The sequence below is a fragment of the Didymosphaeria variabile genome, assembly GCF_027946475.1.
Source record: "Didymosphaeria variabile strain IMI 356815 chromosome Unknown scaffold_5, whole genome shotgun sequence".
NCBI classification, from domain to species: domain Eukaryota; kingdom Fungi; phylum Ascomycota; class Dothideomycetes; order Pleosporales; family Didymosphaeriaceae; genus Didymosphaeria; species Didymosphaeria variabile.
The window spans coordinates 3,079,804-3,097,446 of NW_026611624.1; the positions used below are offsets into that span (position 1 = coordinate 3,079,804).

The 17,643-nt window shown below is 52.3% G+C and overlaps 6 protein-coding genes across 6 annotated transcripts; 3 read left to right on the top strand and 3 right to left on the bottom strand.

The window, feature by feature from the left end:
- Nucleotides 1-1,444: 1,444 nt before the first annotated feature.
- On the top strand, nucleotides 1,445-2,612 carry N0V89_007487 (uncharacterized protein; the record flags this gene model as incomplete). The annotated part of the gene is made up of 2 exons (XM_056216249.1): nucleotides 1,445-2,440; nucleotides 2,490-2,612. 2 exons carry the CDS (start codon nucleotides 1,445-1,447, stop codon nucleotides 2,610-2,612), a joined length of 1,119 nt encoding a protein of 372 aa, XP_056070496.1.
- Nucleotides 2,613-3,992: 1,380 nt separating this feature from the next.
- Nucleotides 3,993-6,039, top strand: N0V89_007488 (uncharacterized protein; the record flags this gene model as incomplete). Its single annotated transcript, XM_056216250.1, has 4 exons — nucleotides 3,993-4,226; nucleotides 4,281-4,786; nucleotides 4,836-5,248; nucleotides 5,297-6,039. The coding sequence occupies 4 exons, from the start codon at nucleotides 3,993-3,995 to the stop codon at nucleotides 6,037-6,039; spliced, it is 1,896 nt and encodes a 631-aa protein (XP_056070497.1).
- Nucleotides 6,040-6,898: 859 nt separating this feature from the next.
- N0V89_007489 (uncharacterized protein) lies at nucleotides 6,899-8,605 on the bottom strand (the record flags this gene model as incomplete). The annotated part of the gene is made up of 4 exons (XM_056216251.1): nucleotides 6,899-7,646; nucleotides 7,806-8,085; nucleotides 8,139-8,334; nucleotides 8,387-8,605. The coding sequence occupies 4 exons, from the start codon at nucleotides 8,603-8,605 to the stop codon at nucleotides 6,899-6,901; spliced, it is 1,443 nt and encodes a 480-aa protein (XP_056070498.1).
- A 1,266-nt stretch (nucleotides 8,606-9,871) lies between these two features.
- On the top strand, nucleotides 9,872-10,555 carry N0V89_007490 (uncharacterized protein; the record flags this gene model as incomplete). Its single annotated transcript, XM_056216252.1, has 2 exons — nucleotides 9,872-10,170; nucleotides 10,231-10,555. The coding sequence occupies 2 exons, from the start codon at nucleotides 9,872-9,874 to the stop codon at nucleotides 10,553-10,555; spliced, it is 624 nt and encodes a 207-aa protein (XP_056070499.1).
- A 2,920-nt stretch (nucleotides 10,556-13,475) lies between these two features.
- On the bottom strand, nucleotides 13,476-13,879 carry N0V89_007491 (uncharacterized protein; the record flags this gene model as incomplete). The annotated part of the gene is made up of 2 exons (XM_056216253.1): nucleotides 13,476-13,530; nucleotides 13,584-13,879. 2 exons carry the CDS (start codon nucleotides 13,877-13,879, stop codon nucleotides 13,476-13,478), a joined length of 351 nt encoding a protein of 116 aa, XP_056070500.1.
- Nucleotides 13,880-15,751: 1,872 nt separating this feature from the next.
- On the bottom strand, nucleotides 15,752-16,868 carry N0V89_007492 (uncharacterized protein; the record flags this gene model as incomplete). Its single annotated transcript, XM_056216254.1, has 4 exons — nucleotides 15,752-16,018; nucleotides 16,191-16,271; nucleotides 16,328-16,517; nucleotides 16,690-16,868. 4 exons carry the CDS (start codon nucleotides 16,866-16,868, stop codon nucleotides 15,752-15,754), a joined length of 717 nt encoding a protein of 238 aa, XP_056070501.1.
- Between the last annotated feature and the right edge of the window lie 775 nt (nucleotides 16,869-17,643).

Below are 17,643 nucleotides of genomic sequence, written 5' to 3' on the forward strand. Positions count from 1 at the left end.
TTTTCGGATCTTGAGGCAGTTTGTACTTTCGCTCTTTCGGGAGTCATTTCCTTCTGCTCCGTCCTTCATTCCTCTTGCCCACCGTGGCCACTCGCTTGATACCTGTGCTGACAACATGCAGCATCCTCGCTTGCTGTTGAATTCCATTGTCACTGACATGCAACGTTCGAACTCGGGCTTCGAATTAGACTTGAACGATAGTAACTGTATTGAGGCCGACTATGCGATTTCACTAGCTCGCTAGGCGTTGTACAGCACGATGCCGTCCTCTTTTCACCTTGGCTTTCAGAGTGGAAAGATACACCCATCGCCATTCTTCTCTTCCAAATAGGCACCTATACGAAGATTTTCTACCATAGTAACGAAAGCTTTTGGTATGACGATGTTCACTTCCATATGAACTCCTCGTCTACCACGTGAGGATACCACCTAGTGTGGTAGAGCTTGTGTGGTGTACCTAGTATTCCTGCCAGGATCGAATACCATCTTCGTTACTGTCGTAGGCCGCGAAGGTTAACGCATCGAACAGCAAGATGACGAAGTGACTAAGTAAAAGCGCTCCGTCAAATGTTTCCCCTCCATAATGTCCTAAAACCTACGGGCTTCTTCTCCCCAGCAGGAGCAGTGAACCATAATCGTACAATAGCTACTCTGTTTGGCCCATTGGCACGACGCTTGAGGATCACCTGGACCTGCGCGCTAATGTGGAACGCCTGGTCTTTGGGGGAGAGCACACTTCTGCGAATTATTATGGGTTCCTGCATGGCGCGTGGTTTGAGGGACAGTTGGTAGATGAAAGGATCTCGGGCATCTCACGGGCAAATGCGTGAACATAGCGGGATGATATGGAGTATACACAAATATAAAGCGTTGCATGGTACGACGGAAAAAGCTGAGTTCAACGCGTACAACGGAATGGCCGTCAGACATTTCAAAGCTTCCGTGGCTCCTGGTTGGTAGTCAGGTCACTGTAGGATGTTTGGGCAATCTGTGTTCCCAGGCCATTCGAATCCAATCGGTAACTTAAGCAGGAAGTCAATTAGCACGGACCTTTTTATCCCTATGTGTTCTGATCTCCTATTCTAGATCTACGAAGTATTGTTAACTGCCATGAGCTTCATAGAATCGAAGCTTTTTCAAGATCTAGGTCCCGGAGTGTGGAGAGAAGAATGTGGGGCAGGAGTGGGGCAGCTCTTTCCATCAGCAACAACCTTAACTAAATCGTGGTCACTAGGCCGCTTCCTGGTTGCCATCGGCAATTCAATGTGCTTTCTTCTGAGGTGTGTCGCGCAAGCTGACGTACAAGAATTCACACGATTGGCTTCGTCGATCCCCCGCAATCTCTTAGAACTTGTTCGGTTGTCTATAAGCGGCTTCATCATATACAAACACCATTCGCGCCCTATGACTGAGACCGAACTAAGATGTTCTTCTCGCAGACAGTATGCCTTCAGCAACCGAGGACAGTAACGATACTTCAAATGGCACCGCTTACTCCAGCATCCCTACGTCTTGCCCTTCTTGCCCGACCCCACTGAGGTACTCCGGTTCCCTCGATCATCTACGTTATTTCGAAATCACTCCTATCATTGGCCGCGAGTATCCCGATGTGAAAGTCACCGATATACTAAATGCTCCAAACGCCGAAGAGCAGATCCGCGATTTAGCAGTTATCATTTCTGAACGAGGCGTCGTTTTCTTCCGGGACCAGAATGACCTTGACATGGCCGACCAGAAGAAATTTTGCGATTTACTTGGAAAGCTGAGTGGAAGGCCTGAGGAGAATGGGCTACATGTGCATCCGATCTATCGCGATACAGGGAATTTGACCTTGTCGGATGGAACGACTGATGAGAACATATATGTCATCAACTCCGAAGCCCAAAAGAAAATCTACAAAACAATGGCCCGACGCGCCCCCACGGAACCCCGAGATCTCTCTCGCGAATGGCACAGCGACAGCACCTTCGAAAATGCACCCTCCGACTTCTCGTTCCTCAAAATGGAAGAAACGCCTCCTCATGGCGGCGACACGCTCTGGTGTTCCGGCTACGAAGTTTACGACCGCATGTCACCTGCCTTCCGCAGCTACCTGGAAACGCTAACAGCAACTTGCGCGCAACCCGTCTTCAAAACTGCTGCAGATGCTGGTGGATATGAAGTCATGAGTCCCAGGGGGAGCCCGCTGAACGTTGGTGATGAGTTTGCTCCCAGCCATCCGGTGGTGCGGACGAACCGGATTACAGGTTGGAAGGCTATATTTGCGGGTGTCGGATTGCATGTCACGAAGATCAACGACGTTTATAGCTACGAGGACCAGATGATCAGAGAGTATGTGATGAGGTTGATCACGCGGAATCACGACTGTATTGCGAGGATGAAGTGGACGAAGAATGCGGCGGCGATTTGGAACAATAGTTGCGTTTGGCATGCTGCCACGGTATGTTATATTGATACAAGGGTGTAGACCGTTAGCTGATGATACACAGCCTGATACACATCTCGTTAATGGCAACAGGACTGGTGTAAGGGCGTCCAGCATTGGGGAGGTGCCATACCTCGATCCCGATTCGAAATCTAGGAGAGAAGCGCTTGACATCCCTATCATTTGAGATTCGGAAGTGTGACACAGCTACCGGAATTGCTTACCTAGGCATGCTAAGCAGAGGCAGGGTCACAAGGAAGATTGGGGCGATATTACAGATCTGTGCTGCGCATTGCAGCTATACTACTACGTAAGGTCGGACGGGGAGGACCACAATGGCAGAAGTTTTACGTTAACACAATTTGCGACATGCCATATACCATAACAATCGGAAACATCTCTCGATGGGCATGTCGAACTTTGTCACCGCTTCTTCTGATTTCCCCAATCGTATCGCATCATGCCGAGGTCCGTAGATATGTGTTTTCGCGTGTACTAGGTACCATTGTTTCTTGCGTTGATCCCCACAAGCGGTCCCTCCGAAAGACGCGTTAAGGTTACTCAGCAGGATGGAGGGAGCCCCGTCTCGAGTAGGGCAATAGCACGCCAGATCGATTGAGCTGCGGATGTTAAGGGTTGAGTTATTTAGAAATTGCCGCGCTACCTAGTCGTGTCTTAGCGTGCGTGCACTCTTCTTCCACATTCATAGCAACCTTCCTTCATCTCACACCAGCATAAGATAGCACAACCCACACGAGCTCTTTTTTTATTCCTCGGGAAGAGCTTGCCATTTTCTCTCCGTGATCGATCACCTTGGCGCGGACCAAGATACCAAACGGCACAACCCAAAACGGCAGGCACTAATTTTGCCGAGCTAGAAATGCTGCCGCGGAAATCCAACCGAGCAATCTTAAAGTGCACAGCTTCGAATATGACACTGGCCGTTATGTTGCCATTTGGAAGTTTCGAGGAACCGATCTACACTAGAAAAGATCACCGACGCCGTATCCCAGGCGCCCTACAACTATACCGAAATCGTGCGTGACAAAGTGAATCGCAGAAGCTCCGTATGCCGGTACACTGCCAAGTACGGTATGCCTAAGCACCCCTGCTATCACTACATCCACACATTCACCCAATCAGGAAGGTCGAACTCGCATCATTAAGACGACTACAGTGTACTATAGTGCCCAGCCTGCAGGAACTCAGGGCCCCATTCTTGGCTACTCTGTTACAGAGGATTACAACAGATATCGCAATGGGGCCTTATCTGCAAAAGGCAGCCGGGAAGACACTGACCTGCATATACCTCCCGAGACTAGGGTTAGGTATCGAAGGGTACTACTACCAGCAGTGGCTTTGCGACTATTGGCAAGTCAGGTGTACAGAGATGGTGATACTCTGGTGGATTTCGTTGAAGATCGTTACAGTATAAGAAGGAGAAGATGAGCACAATGTTGAACATCGTGTGGCTTGTTCAATCGCTTGTTTGATTGGCGTGTGCTCTAATCCGTGTTGTACACTGTGTCAGCTGGATCAGGCAACACAACGACTGGAAGTAATAAGTATGCGGTCCTTCCTTCTCGCATCATTGGCTTCGTTGGCAACTCAGCATGCCTATGGGCATCCCGCTCACGCTCCACGGACACTGAGCAGACGAGCTGTGGATCTCAATGCATTCCGCCAGGTCCTTGAGACAGTGTACGCGAATGCCACCAGTGCTCAGTCCGACCCATCAATTACATCCTTCAACAAGCGAGCTGACCCTGTGGACACCGCCACCGAGTTGATAAAGGCAACTGTAAGGCACTCCGGGATATATAGTCTCCGAAGACTTAGGCTTACATTGTATTAGATCCCAGGTGCAACTTTCCGTCTCGTCGATGATCATTATGTGGGCAATAACGGGATTGCGCACTTCAACTTCAAGCAGACCGTCAATGACTTGGACATCGACAATGCGGACTTCAATGTCAACGTTGACCGTGACGGCAAAGTGTTCTCGTTCGGGAACTCGTTTTACCAAGGCAAAATTCCATCGGCGTTGAGGAGGCGAGATACTGTCGAGCCTACTGAGGCCCTGAAGACCGCCGTGCGCACACTTCAGCTTCCTGCTTCTGCCGACAAGGCCAAGGCTGAGGAGACCGAATCCAATGTCTACACCATGAAGGACACCACGGGTACCGTTTCGGATCCGGAAGCTCGCCTGGTCTACGTGCAAACAGGTGACGGCCTCGCACTCAGCTGGAGGGTCGAGACCGATGTCGATGTTAACTGGCTTCTCACATACGTCGATGCCGAGGATGGCGAGAGGATCCACCATGTCGTAGACTACGGTGCCGATGCAACATATGAAGTCTAGTAAGTTATCACGCGCCAGATTGGCGAGGACAAAACTAATATTCCCCAGCCCTTGGGGCCTCAATGACCCTACGGAAGGAGAACGTGTCACCATTACAGACCCTTTTAACAAGGTTGCTAGCGAATTCGGGTGGCACAATGACGGCTCGACATCCTACGACACCACTTGGGGCAACAATGGTGTTGCTCAGAGTAACTGGGATGATCGCACAGATTACCTGAACCTCCCACGACCGCACGAGGCAGATCTTGACTTTGAGTACCCGTACACCCCAGAGGAGAGCGAGTGGAAGAGCTACATCAACGCATCCATCACCCAGCTCTTCTACACTGCGAATACCTACCACGACCTGCTCTACCAGCTCGGCTTCACCGAAGCCGCCGGTAATTTTGAGACCAACAACAATGGTCAGGGTGGTGTAGGCAACGATTTCGTCTACCTGAATGCTCAAGATGGCGCAGGTCTGTACTCCTCCCATGCATATCACACCTATTACTGAGACGATGCAGGGTTGAACAACGCCAACTTCCAGACTCCAGTTGACGGCCAGCGCGCAAGAATGCGAATGTACATGTGGAACCGGACCGAGCCATGGAGAGACGGTGCGTTCGAAGCCGGCGTCGTCATCCACGAGTACACGCACGGCCTCAGCAACCGTCTGACGGGCGGTCCCAAGAACTCCGGCTGCCTCAGCGTCCTTGAAAGCGGCGGTATGGGTGAAGGCTGGGGTGACTTCTACGCCACTGCCATCCGTCTAAAACCCAACGACACGCGCGCAACTGACTACCCCATGGGCGCTTGGGTTTACGGCACCTCCGCCGGTCTTCGACCATACGTCTACTCGACGAACCAGACAACCAACCCGCACATTTACAGCGACGCGGATGCGCTGACCAAGGTGCACTACATCGGTACCATCTGGGCGACGATGCTCTACGAAGTGCTCTGGAACCTGATCGAGAAGTACGGCAAGAACGATGGGCCCTCGCCCGAGTTCGACAGCAATGGTGTGCCAACAGACGGAAAGTACCTCTTGCTGAAGTTGGTATTGGACGGCATGGCGCTGCAACCCTGCAACCCGAACTTCGTGACTGCACGAGATGCCATCCTAGATGCGGATCTGGCTTTGACCGGTGGCGCGAATGCTTGCGAGATCTGGACCGGTTTCGCAAAGAGGGGATTGGGTGAGGGCGCGAAGTACAGTTCGAGTGCGAGGACAGATAGCTTCGATGTACCGGATGGTGTGTGTTGAGTGCAGTGACGCAGTAATGTGGTGTATATTACTCATACTTATCCTATCACCATGACTTGACTTCCCAGCACAACGCAACTTTCGAGCGAGTCACGCACGTGCTGACCAGGAACGCATAATCATGTCGAAAACGAGCTCACATCCCAGACATCGACCCCTTCTCGGTTCGTCCATTCGATGAGAGCAGCAGCCAAACAAAGACATCTGCTGAACAAGACAAACATGTGCAGCGACCGATACCTCGGAAGCGCCCACCTCACCTGATCAGGCGTGCCGCACTCCATCAACCCTACCGCTGCCGCGCCACACATGAAACTGCTTTCAGATCTGAGACCCCAGGTCCCAAGGCATCGGATTCTATGGGGCCCGGCCTTCAATGTTAGTCAGGCAAGTTGGACTTGCGAATCTAGATGCGCGTCGTTGGTTTTCCGTGCAGAAGTCAGTCTCCGTGCGAAAGCAGGGTTGGGTACGCGCGACACAGTGCTCCATCTAGGTAAGTGATCGCTCGGAACCGAATCTAGAGAAGAGTACGTGAAACAACATCACACAGCAAAAGCCCCATAGCGATAGCCCCAGGGTGGTGAATGTTGAATGTTAATATTATATTGAATAATGCTCCCTTCCCATACGAGCCCAGCCATAATATACACACATGCAACAGTGCGTCGTCCTCAAGACGCTCACATATAATTAAAATCAATAGCCTCATCTTATTGCTTGAGACCTGCGTACATCCCTCCATCCCTACCATTTTCCTGGCCTGCCACTCAAATGCAAATGCTAACGCGATACGATAAATGGGGTACTCGATTCAGAAGCAGAACAAGAATGAAATAGCATGTGGTGCGCTATGCTGTGCTTACGACAGGACGTTGTTAGGGCGGCCGCGGTCGAGTATTTCGGAGGGAACTGCGCTGCGCGTACTGAAGCGAACCTCGGTGCCGGGATGCTGTTTGAAAATCGGTGCCGTGTCGACGGTGGTGCGGGTATCGTGGCGCTCGTGCTTAATGTTTTTGCCTGGAAGGCCTTTGGAGATGGGAAGAGGAGGGGTGGCGGGTGCGCGGAGAGGCAGGGAAGCACTCATTGGTGCGGAGCTCTCGCGGAGCCGTTCGACGTTCTTCGGCATAGCGGGAACTTCGGGGACGTGGTCGTTTTCGTCGTCTTGCGAATAGACGGTAGAGCTGGAGGTTAAGCGAAATTGATCTTTCAGCTTCTGTGCTTCGATGCGGTTTGTTTGCTGGTTAACCCAGGAGTCGACGGTACGGAAGCGGGGAACGGAGGAACGGGATGTCATATAGCTTTCACGGCCGCCGTGGTAGGGCTCTTGCTGGGTCGTGATTTTGGGTGTTTGTGGTGCGTTAGAGTTTGTCCAGCTGAATCTGCTCATCATGCCACCAAAGCCTGCCTTGCCAGAGATAGATGGTCTGTTGTTAAGGAACTGTTTGAAGGTTGGTGGGGGTGGTAAAGGAGACATTTCACGTTCCTGAGAAACGTCGTTGTATATGAGAGTGGAGGCGTCGTCACCGACCGAGCGAGTGTTATGGGTAGAGACGCTTCGTCGTGAGTCTTGACCGAGGACAGCAGAGGATGGAGTTATGCTAGGGCCACTACGGTGTGAGTTGTTGCGGCGAGGCGGAGGCGGGGATCCCAAAAGGAACGTTGATCCTTGCCCATCAACAGAAGCTTTCCTTGCATTCTGTAGGTTGAAGCTGCTTCGAGTCAGTCGACCGAATGAACGGCGTTTATTTACATCTCATAGCACGCACCTGTCACTACGACCAAGAGCCATGGGAGGCCTCTGGGATGTGAAGGAACCGGAACGAGCTAATGCCGCTTGCGGGGGGGTAACTGTGTTGTTTCGAAGGGCACCGTATTCGTTGCTGAATGATTGCTTCGCATCCCAATCGCCCCGGAATTTGGGCGGTGGCGGTGGGCCGCGACGGGTGACTTGATGTTTTCCTTGTCTGATGGCTTGAGCGAGCGTGAGACCCCGTTTGCGCATCGTGTAGATCGCCAGCACGATCATGACGATGATAATCGTGGCACCTGTCCGTGTTAGTCGAAGACATGGATTACTTTGTAATGTGCTGCTTTCATACCAATGGATCCAGCTGCGATGAGCAGGTGCTCGGTTGTCTGCGAGATACCGCCCTTGTGCCCTCCGCCGCCGTCTTTCCCATGAGCACCGTCTTGTGGGGGAGGCGGCGGGATTGCAACCACCACTGTCGCAGTTGGGTCGTTGGCAGCGAGGGCTCCTCCCGTTGATTGCGCACCACCCATCACGGTAAAGGTAAACTATTCCAGTTAGCTGAATAATGCGGTTGGACTGGTTTAGACGGTCTCGTACCACTGGCGGTATCTTATCGTCGTCGTCGTCGTCATCCCGGATTCGTAGAGCGGTGGGTTGGGGTTGAGCGTAACCCTGCGGACGGCTGATGAAGGTAGTTGGTGTAGCTGTCGCCGTCACGCGCGAACTTTCCGCCTCTTGTGCCTGGTCGTCCTCGGACCTCTCCACCACGACATATTTCACTTGATCCAGTCTCCTCTGAAGCCTTGGAGCCGGCATGTTGAATGGTCGGGGCGTGGGCCGATGGCCCTCTCAATCCTGCCGCTCAACGAGTTCCAACAAACAACATCTGAATTTCGCCCGCGACAAGATGGTCTCGAATCAATGGTAAGGGTAGTCCTAAGCCTGCTAGGACCGCTGCCAGAGGGTGAGAAGAGAAGCGAAGGTGAACGAAAGTGTGGAGTATTAGCAACAGCAGCCCGGCTGCGGAACGAAGGACAGACGGAGGCAAGTCAGCAGCGAGCAGCAAAGGCTGGGCGAACGCTCGAGACTACATGGTACTGCGACAGGACAGTGAGGGGATATGAGAGCGCGCATGAAGGACGCTAGCCAATCTGTGGCTTCTGGTCCCGTGTCGGTTTGAGAAGTCCAGGTGCGTGTGGGCACCCTCGCAGCGCGAAGCAGCGAGATTAGCGGCCTCAGCAGCAGGCATTTGCCCTCGAGAGGCAACTTTAGGAACCTTAACTGCGAGTAATTGGCCCTTTCGGGCAATTGTGGCCCGGGAGTCTGCTTGAGCATGGAGCAAGCGCATCAGAAGGTTGGAGCAACCCCTGAAAGCTTGTCTTGGACCTGTCTCAGGGCAGCGTGGCCGTGTTTCAACACCCGCTTCGAGCTGGACTCGCTAGGCGGAATGGCGCCGCGGGGACACCACGGTCGTCGAGGCGTGACGATGCCAGTGAAGCGTCTCAAGTCATCATCTCGTTGTGTGTGCCGTCCCAGTGGTACGAGTTCCTCTTCTTCTGCTGCGAGGAAGGTGACGTGCACCTCGCGAGGCGCCACGCATGACGGCAGCCAAGCCACAGTCGGCTGCGCCACCGGTCCGGTCGGGCTGGCTCAGGTTCGCTGTTGCATGCCGCAGGACGACGCGAAAGAGCCTCGCCGCGGTGCCAGGAGTCGTTGCGCCTACGATGGGCTCGCAGGCTGTTTGCGGGGCAAACTGCGTACGATTGAGGAGCAGTCCGTTCGTGTTGGTACCTCTTCACCGAGGAGGCTGAGCGCCACGAGGTCAGCTCGAATGTTCGTTGTTGCTTCGCCTCGTTACTCAACAGAGGCAATTCTCTTCAGTCAGCAGGCCGGATCCGAGATGCCGTAGTCTAGTGTATAAAGATTGCCCAAGCATCGATTGCGTCCCGCTGGACATCTTATTCCACCTTTCGCACCGTCTTCTGCGACTTCCGTCATTGCCTGTACCCCTCAATACCCCTCCCGTTCAGCCCACAAACATCCGCATCGCCCTTCATCCTCAACCCACACGTCATCTCCACAATGTCGAACCCCTATGATCAGTACGGCCAGCAGCAGTACGGCCAGCAGTACCCCCAGAATAGCCAGTATGGTGGTGCGCCTTCGTACGGATCGCCCGCCCCAAGCCAGCAAGGCTACCCGCCGCCACAGCAGGGTGGCTATGACCAGGGCTACGGCCAGCAGTACCCGCCACAGCAACAGTATGGCCAGGAACAGCAGCACCAACAACAGCAATACGGAGGCTACGGACCTCCCGCACATGGCGGCTTTCAAAACGGTCAGCAGGGCTACGATCATAACCAGCAATATAACCAACAAGGGTAAGTCTCCTCATTCGCTATCACGCTCGAGCTGCGAAACAAGTAATTAACTTACTTCAGGGCTTACGGCCAGCAATCATACCCGGGCCAAGCACCTGCGCAACAGTTTCCCCAGCAGGGCGGTTACCCGCAAGATCAGTACCCCCAGGGCCAGTACGGCCAGCATGGACAGCAGGGGCAGTACGGACCTACCGATCCCAACGCACAGGCTGAGGGCGACCGAGGTCTCATGGGCGCTCTAGGCGGCGGTGCTGCCGGATACTTCGGTGGTAACAAGATGGGTGGTCACGGAATAATCGGCGCCCTCGCGGGAGCTGTTCTAGGTTCAAAACTCGAAGACAAGCACAAGGACAAGAAACATCACAACCAGCAAGGCGGCTGGTAGACGCGGTTACGAGCGAGCGCGATCACAACGGCGTTTTGGACATTATGAAATTGACGACTCTCGGTTGGTTATTCCTGGTACTTGATCATGGCATCAGCGCCCAATAAGGCGATTGTTCTACAATCCTGAATCTCCAATATAATTTGTAACCCACCACCAAGCTTCCAAGCTGCACTAGCTGATTTGACACGAGCCGATGGTTTGTACTTTAAATTACCGGCGCCTATCTCCTTCCCTGTCCAATATGATCAGTGTTGCAGCCAATATGATTCTTACAGCGTTGCTGAGTCGCGCATACCCGACCGCTATAACTTTCTTCATCGCCATCCCGCATCTACCTCGCTGCCGCTGCCAAGCGAGCACCCAACAATACCAGTGCCCTTAATTTACAGTCAACTGTTTCGCAGTGTTGGACGATGCGATCACTCATCGCGAGAGCAGAGCCTCAGGCGATGAGGCGGGACTTGTTTGATCCTCTCCCACTTCGATATTTCCGTCAAAAAAAAGCATTTCCGTCGAACGTCTCAACAAGGATCATGCCATCAACATATTGCAGACGCGGAAAGATTGCGCAGGGTGAGAAGGAGGGTGTTAGAAAACATATGCACTGCCCAATCATCACCATGCAGTCTTTCCCACTCCCACATTGTAGGCCTTGCGACAAAGGCTACCGTACAAAACAAGAAGACTCGGAGACGAGGCTGTCGAAACAAATAGGAAACATCACGCCCATAATCCGCGCAGCGGGACAATTACGGCGGAAATAGCGGGCGGTGAAACTTGCCTTGTTTCCTCAGGTTTGGTTTCCTGTGGCGCATGCGCGTCTTGTGGCGTAACCCTCACGGAGAAATGGTAAATGTCCCAAATTTCAGGGCTACACCTACCACCATGCTCAGGCCGTAAGGGGTGTCTCCGGTTCTTGTACATCATGTGACGCAGCGATTCGTTAACATGGACAGGCTCCTTCACAGCGCGTTCCCGACGATCGCGGAGGTTCTTCCGGGTCGCGGGAGAGAACTGGGTGCAGACGGGATCCACGCCTTCCGAAGCGAGCGTTTCGCTGTGTCGACGATTGATGAGAAGGGGGCCTCGGGATCGGGATTTCCGAACGGATTATCCGAACGAGAACCGCCGTCTTGGGCGTATGACTGGCATAAGTGGTGATCGAAAGCCGGTTGCGTACGTAAACGAAGTTGAACTTTCTGTGGATAGAATCGTACTCATTGGCTGAGGCGGTTTTCTACGTATACGTATAAAGATGCGTGGACTGAGGCCTATTCGCTGGCTAACAGCCGTTCCAGATGAACATCAAACGTCTATAGCTGAACACTCACTAGCGAACATCCATGATATGCATTGAACCGTTCAAAAATGTGCTCAGCCTACCCATAATACATAAACGTACGTTTGCGATACACTCCGACTGCGCGGCCTGTAACGCAAAAGTTGAACTTGATTGTGGCCGTCGCGGTGAACTTGGGATCTGCTGGTATGATATGTGAAGGTACGCACAGTACGCGTCAGCTCTAAGTTCGAAATGGCGTCGCCGAGAAGTTCAGGACGAATTCACCGGGTCATACGATCACCCGAGCATTGTTCAGGTCTCCTTGTTTGGCATGACCATTTGTTCGTGGAGGAGCGTCTTATCACTGCAGAGCAACAATACTGCAACCCGCCAGCTGTGAGCGAGACTCACCCACTTCGACAATAAGGGTAATTCACTGCTTGGGTCATCCGACTCAGCACCTCAGAACGCAGAGCTTGGATATCTTTCTTCGCTTCGCTCCCAGAGGTCATCTGCAGTCAACCTAGATCTGTAATGGGCGGTTAAACACTTCAGCCTTGTTAGACTGCAGCACTAGCGCCACGCATTGGTTGATCATGCCTCGGGCGACAGTGTTCCTCCCGGACATGCTGCTTTCTTTAGCATTGCTACCATTCCAATTATGTCACTAAAAGATGATTGCAGAGTCCATGATGAGTAAGCTTGGACAGTAAAACGTGTGATCCTATATCTTCGTAAATAAGACCATGATACCTATAGAAGGTATTCTCATGTCCTGAGCGTCTCAGCATGCACTTTTTTGTTCCATCGAACAACACCTATACCAGAACACGCACTACGAAGCAGCGCACTCTATAGAACATATAAACAGGCTGGTCGTTGTGCAAGCTATACCAGGCATTGAATGTTACGCATGGCTTTTCTTGAGCCAAATCATGCAACAAGGTCGAAAGCCACGTCAACCTCGTGGTCCTGGCCGCGTACTACGAACCGTTACAATGCTATAACCATCAGATCAGCTATTTTCCGCTAATTAAACTCGCAGTTATGATTCCGTGTATATCCTAGGCCACCACCGACGGAAATTGTTGAGGCTCTTCACTATACTTGACGGCAGTGGGCGCATCTAGCCATCGATGCGCTGATCGATAACTAAGAGGCACAACGGCATTAACGCCACGAACGCCACCGCCGTATATTTATTAACGGCCATTGAGGAGTGGAACCATGATGCCATGTGTCTATGCAATCTGTACGAGTACTGCGCCACTAAGGCCCTGCTTCAGCTTGACAGGCACATGTCCGATGTCACGCGGCGCGATTGACGTGTCGCTTGACATGCCGTTACTGTCGGATACAGGGAGCAATTGCAATCTTGGTAGGCCATGTTTCGTTTCAAAATATTTCTTTCCGTTGGGTTGGTGAGTCCTAAGTGGACAATCTATGTGCATGTCTGCCTTGTCCCACGGCAGGGTCGGACCACCATATTCAAGCCTCAAATGGCCAACAGCTCAGCTGGTAAGAATGTATATTGGGTTGTTTCGAAGAGTTTCAACGTGTAGACTCGACACCGCGTAATCTTAGACTGAACTGAAACAAGGAGCCCAATTGTCCGCCCCATCGTACAAGGTCACCTTAATTCCAATCTTTCGATTCTCGCGCATGGGAAACCACAGTGAACCGTCCTCTTCTGTTCCAGGTCAGCAATGTTCTCATGTGTAGTTTTGCGCAACTCAGACTCACCCTTTGGACCTTTTCGTTCCCATGCGGACAGCCCCAGTCGTCTGCTTCATACCACTCTGCTTCCTCGCACCATCCTGGACCTTCATCTTCAGCTCGTGTGTCCTCCGTCCACTCAGCACCACCGTAGGACATCCGAAGATGACCATCTTCACCCTCAATAATGGTAAGAGTGCGGCTATTGCCTTCCACGCTCGTGACCTCCCAGGGCTTGTAAGCAAGTAGGCGTTGGTAGCTATTGTACTCTGCAATTGGCCTTTGGTGACGAATGTCGTGTACATCCGCAGCTTCTGTGCCATAGGGCGAATACAGCGTATTAATTTGCAGGTAGTTGACCAGCTCCGCCGAAATGGAATCCGGAGTGCAGGCTTGGACTTGGGAGACCGTGAAGGTGCATACCCCTGTATTTGCTCGTCGCTGTTGCGATGCTGCGAAGCGATACTGGCTTCTTTGGTTTAGGCTTGGATGCTGCAGACCCGATTGCGGAAGTCGGCTTCGACTTGCGGGACCAGAGGGAGAAGGAGCTTCGTCTTGAGGTGGAGCTCGAGGTTGAGGCTGGCTTGGAGATGATTGAACTTGGTGCCCGGGTAGAGCTTGATGTTGAGCGAGGCCTAGTGATAGTACTCCGGGCTGGAGAAGAGGTCCGGCTGTGCAGAGACCGGCTGCTGCGCACAGGGAGAGGAAGCGCCAGGTCGCGGAGAGGAACGACGACTTTTGCTTCATCTTTCGTGATTTTGATAATGGAAAAGACAACGTATGCTAAGAAAAGAAGAGCGTAGAACTGCACAATGAAACCCGGCATCTTGCAAGGAGGCGAGACCAGCTCGATAAATATATCGAAAAGACAACTTGTGAAAGGAAAGGATCAATGCGAGCGCTGCTGCGCCGTGACTGCGCCGTATTTTCTAAGCGCTCGGGATAGTGATGAGCGTTATGAACTGCTATTTCAAAGATGAGTGCGCGGTGTCCTCGGCGTGGTCTCGCGTAGTGTTTCAACTTGGGGGCGATCAGGCGAAGCTGTTGCGGCTAACGTGCTTGCGCGGCACGGTGAGCGCGTAACTGGTGCAGGAAGATGGGGGCAAGAAACTGCGTCCAGGCAAGAGAGAAAAAAGAGTATTAGCAAAGCAAGAGGCCGGTTAAAGAATGTTGGTGGGCAAGAAGCAAGTCTAATGCGATGCTGCTGCGTCCAACGCCCGGCTTATGTCGTGTTCGGCTGTTAGTTGAGACGGACTTGTCGCACTGCTCCATGTTTCAGGATGCACACCTCAGCTCCAAGCCCCTCGCTCGCGTGCGCTGTAGCTCACGGCCTTTGCAGCCCCTCGTTACTCCTAATGATCCTCACGAGTGATGTCTTCGGGGAGAAAATACCGTGCATAGGCAAGGACATCTGCTTGCTTGCTTGCTCGCTCGCTCCGCTATACTGGGTGACGCGATCTGTTGTGCGACGCGACGCAAAGAGTGCGCAGGCAGAAGGACGATAACGCATGTGAATGTGCCATCGACGTACGATCGCGGAAATTGAGCCACAGAAAGCGCGCTGCGGGGAAGGGTTAGCGTTATGGCTCCGGAAGTTTGTGTGGGGTCTAAACTTCCTGGCACCGTACTGCGAACGAGTCCTGGGGTCTTCATGCTTAGCCATTCATAGTCATCGCGAAGTGGTAGTTCGGTCGACTAAAATGTAAACAATAAAGAAGCAGGAGCTTCAGGTGCAAAGACAGAATATAGTAAGAACAAAGTGAGGCGCAGGCTTGAGAGCATCGGAACAGACCCGGATCGACTCTGGATACCTGATCAGTTCCAAGGTTGTTAGATTGTATCAAGATCAGATTCACAGATAAGATAACATCATGGCACCTATCGCAAACCTGCGAGTAAGCTCTGCCCTGAGGATCCAGCTGTCTTTCAAATAACACTTTCGAGACAGTTCAGTTGCTGCGAGCTACTCTATTCCCTGGATATCTCACCGGAAGATTTGCGCGTGACATCCGCTTCCTCTAGACGTGCAACGAGCATAGTGAATTCTCTATTTAGTACGTCCGTCAGTGTACCAAATGCAAATAAATGTTGAGAGATGCAAAGGTTTTCATTGCATCGTATGCAAGTAAATACAGGGTAAGAAGCCTCGATCGACGGATGAAGCAGGAATATTGAAAATAGCGTCCTTTATTTCTCTAACCACTCCAAACCTTGGGTCCAGGCGGAGTGTACGTTGTAGCCTTGCTTCCGTATGTATCGACGGTGATTCCTGGGTCGCTCTGGGGCGCGTAACCGGGGATGGTGGCAAGAAAGTCACCGCTAGGTTGGCCAGAGCCGCTACCAGTGACCTGCAATTGAGCGCACTCAGCGTAGAACTGGGGTGTGTTGGCCTGGTGGAGAGCGAGGAGTTCGTGACGGATAAGGTAGTTGCCTGCAGCAAGAGAGCTGGGGATGGTAGACTCCTAAAGGTGGGGGTACAAAGTCAGTGTAATGTTCATAAATAAGAGAAGTGGGTGAAGTAGGTGTTGTAGCCGGCTACCGATGTCAGAAGATATCAGACTTAGAGGTGAAAGGCCTGGAGTCTTAGACATTCGCTCCGCATGAACACCCACGTTGTACCCCGACATTGCTTACCCAATAGAGGTTTTTCAACACGTCGTTCGTACCCCACGCAGTGCCAGAAAGAGGAGGGGCGGTCATTCCCTTCTCGTCGATCTAGTCAAGTTAGCCTCCGACCCTTGTGCATCGTGGCGATTGACAATGTGACTGACCTTGAACCATTTCTTGCCTGATCCATCGCATGATTTGAAGTCGCCAGCGCACTTGTACATCCAAACCATGACAGGGCCTTGAGCGTGAGTCCACTGTTTCCAGATGGCCTTGACCTTGCCTCCAGCCTTCACCGGGGCGCTGAGGTCTGCGGACGTGCCACCATTGCACATGACCTTCTTATCGGTCACGCTACAGGTGGGGTTACAAAGTCAGTGTAATGTTTAGGAGTCAGGCAAGTGGGCGAAGTAGGTGTTCTGGCTAGCTGCTGATGTCTGAGACTTTCAAACTTAGAGGTGTAACGCTCGAAGTCTTGGACAATCGCCCACCATGAACACCCACTTTGTACCCCGATAGTACGTACCTAAGAGTTGGGTTGTAATCAGGCCATTGTCTTTCGATGGTCTTGGGGCCGGTGGCGGGCGCGAAGCCTTCGTATCCAGGATACGTTGTGCCATCGATCACGTAGCTGGTCACGGCACCATGGGCGGAAGCCTCGGCGGCGAGGAGAGCAACGGCGGCAACAGCGCTGGAGAACAACATTTTGACTTGGATGTAGGATACACTGATGATACGAGACGGCACAACCAAGGTGATGTACGACCGATTGCCCTTTATACCGCCTTCTCTTCCAATATCGCCTACCTACCCTTCTTCTACCAATGTCATATCGCCACCCGACTCCTCATCATGTGCGACGGCCTGGGTTTTGATTCAGTGGTCATCCGTGAATAGATGCGATAGTGGTCAGATATTGAGAGTTTGTATATTACTATCGCAATTCCGGGCCGGCGAGTCCTAGGAGGTCTTAGGCTCCACAGCATGCGCGTGGTGTGGTTGGTCAAAAGCCAGTGGTATACCAATTAACGACTTGCCGAACTGATTTGGACCAGACGGTTAAGCTTTTCTGCGTGACCCCAGATGCTTAATATGCGGCTCATCTGGGTCATGCGGCATGACCGAATACTGGAGAAGTCTATATTCGAGGATAGGATGGAGTGGATAAGCAAAGCAATCTGGACAACGAAATAGAAACTCGGCTTGACTTGGTCGAACGCAGAAGAAGGATACAGAAAACAGACTTTGGGTAGTGGTGTCCAGCGTCAGGCTGCATGTGATGAGCTGCAAAGTAACCTTACGTCCGGACAACTCCAATTCCAAGCTGCGCATAAGAGCCTCGACACAATGAATGACCTTCTTACGATATGCTATGTTATGGCTCGCACTGGACGATATTTGAAGTATTCGATACTTCTTGAGACCTGCGCAAATGGGAGCATTCTTGCACTTCTAGCGCCAGCCAATCGCAGCGCACGAA